Here is a 2,496-nt window from a genome sequence, read left to right as displayed (position 1 = left end):
AAAAAAAAAAAAAAAAGAAAGAACCCTCTCAGGCTACTTCTCTCAGAGTCCCTGCTGCAGCCTGCACTGTGAAGGCTGCAATAGAAATCTGTCTCTTTACTTCTTCCCAGGCCTTGGAAGGGTCCACTTTGTTTTCAATATCAAACAGAGCATCATATATTCCTGGGAATGACTCCCCTGCATACTTGTTGTGACTGCTTGGAGCATAGATGACATGCCTGTTGACAGAAACAGTTTGTTGTCTATCAGTTGTCCAAATTCAATATATAAGAGAAAAACAAGAGCATTCTGCAATTTTTGGATTACATATTCCTTAAATGTATTATTTTAATGAACCACTTGTCAATTAAGCTTCCAAATTCAATATTTGCAAAGATGAATCTATAAAATATATTTAAATTAATTATTAGGACAGTGAATAAACAGAGCATTATATAGGTATGATTTTTAATACTTACACACATACTTGTATTTGTATATAAACATGTATGTATTTAGAAGGGTAGAAGGGCTGAAATTATACACATCAAAAAAAGAAATATGATTTATATCTGACTGATGGGACTAGGGAGATTATTTATTTCTTCTGTGTTTTTCTTGATTTTCTACAATAAACATTCTTTTATATTAAGAAATAAACCATGAGTACTAAAAATAAGAATATGTAAGAATCATATTATATTATGTTGTTGTTGTTGTTGTGCCGTTGAGTCAGACCCAACTCATAGCGACCCCTTCTTGGGTTTCTGAGGCAGTATCACTATGGAAGTAGATTGCTCAACCTTCCTTCCAAGGAGTGGCTGGTGGGTTTGAACCATCAGCCTTCTGGTTAGTAGTCAAGTGTCTTAGGCACTATGCTACCGGAGCTCCCATATTATATTATATGAAGGAACAATACATAATTTTCTATTGGCGATCAAGGAATCAATTGTGATATTTTCTTCACAGTGCTAAAAAAAAACGATATTATAATGTCAAACATTTTTTTTCTTACCTGTAGAAAGGCCTGTCTGGTAACCCTAAAGGATCAATAAATGCTCTTTCCAGAAACATTAGTTGATCATTCATAATTCTCAGTAGCATTGGGCTAAAAAAGTAAATGAATACAGTTACAACTTCATGGAGATGTGTAGACTACACAGAAAATTAAAAATTCTGAACAAAACTAAGCATAAAAGCCAAACTTGTTATTGTCAAGTCAATTATAACTCACAGAAACCCTAAAGGTCAGAATAGAGCTTCTCCATAAAGTTTCTAAGGCTGTGATCTTTACGGAAGTATACATAGCTAATATGTTTTAAGTTCTCATAATATGCAAATTAAGAACAAAAATACATATAATAACTGTATCTTAGAATCCTATTGCTACATACTATTCTTAGGAGCTCTGGTAGTGTAGTGTCTAAGGCACTTGACTGTTAACCAGAAGGCTGGCGGTTCAAACCCACCAGCCACTCCTCGGAAGGAAGGTTGGGCAATCTACTTCCATAGTGATATTGCCTTGGAAACCTAAGGAGGGGTTGCTATGAGTCAGGTCCGACTCGATGACACATAACAACAACAACACATACCATTCTGTTAAAGGAGCTCTGGTAGTGTAGTGCCTAAAGTATTTGACTGCTAACCAGAAGTCTGGCAGTTCAAGCCCATCAGCCAATCCTCAGAAGGATGATTGGGCAATCTACTTCCATAGTGATACTGCCTCGGAAACCCAAGGAGGGGTTGCTATGAGTCAGATCTGACTTGATGGCAGTGAGTTTTGTTTTTGGTTTTATTTTTCTGTTATGGCTTATAAAACCACAGAAAAAAGAGATATGCAAGTAGAAAATGATAATTCATAGTAATCTTTATTTATATTGAAACCATAATTACTGTAGGAATTCTAGTGGTACAGTGATTAAAGAGTTTGGCTGCTAATTTAAAAGTTGGTGGCTAAAATCTACCAGCCACTTTGTAAGAGAAAGTTGTGGCAGTGACTTCTTAAAGATTTATAGCCTTGGAAACCTTATGGGGCAGTTCCACACTGTTTTATAGGCTTGCTACAAGTTGGAATAGACTTGATGGCAATAGGTAATAAGTATTGTATTTTCTCATATAACATACCCATGTAAAAGTGCAAAGACATATAACGCAAAAGCACTCCTAGGAAACTAATGTGCGTGGGGGCTGCACAGTTTGCTAAAACCATATAACGTGCATTATTTGTATAAAACCAAAACAAACTCACTGCCGTCAAGTCGTATCCAACTCAGAGCAACCCCTCTTCGGGTTTCCAAGGCGGTATCACTACGGAAGTAGATTGCCTAAACTTCCTTCTGAGGAGTGGCTGGTGGGTTTGAACCACCAGGCTTCTGGTTAGCAGTCAAATGCCTTAGGCACTATGCCACCAGATCTCCATTTTTCATCTTGTTGTTGTTGTTGTTGTTGTTATGTGCCGTCGAGTCGGCCCCGACTCATAGCGACCCCTCCTTGGGTTTCCGAGGCAGTATCACTACG

General features: G+C 37.3%; 1 protein-coding gene across 1 annotated transcript in view; it reads right to left on the bottom strand.

The window, feature by feature from the left end:
- Positions 1 to 28: 28 nt before the first annotated feature.
- FOLH1B (folate hydrolase 1B) overlaps positions 29 to 2,496 on the bottom strand; it is a 121,810-nt gene continuing 119,342 nt past the window's right edge. Inside the window, 2 exon segments of the mRNA XM_007938087.1 lie at positions 29 to 218; positions 995 to 1,087. Coding sequence (XP_007936278.1) covers positions 29 to 218; positions 995 to 1,087 — 283 coding nt within the window.

Source organism: Orycteropus afer, unplaced genomic scaffold, assembly GCF_000298275.1.
Source record: "Orycteropus afer afer isolate SDZICR_OR568_19922 unplaced genomic scaffold, OryAfe1.0 scaffold00047, whole genome shotgun sequence".
Classification (NCBI taxonomy): Eukaryota; Metazoa; Chordata; class Mammalia; order Tubulidentata; family Orycteropodidae; genus Orycteropus; species Orycteropus afer.
Note: the sequence above shows the minus strand (reverse complement) of the source record. Positions and strands in the feature narration are given on the sequence as shown.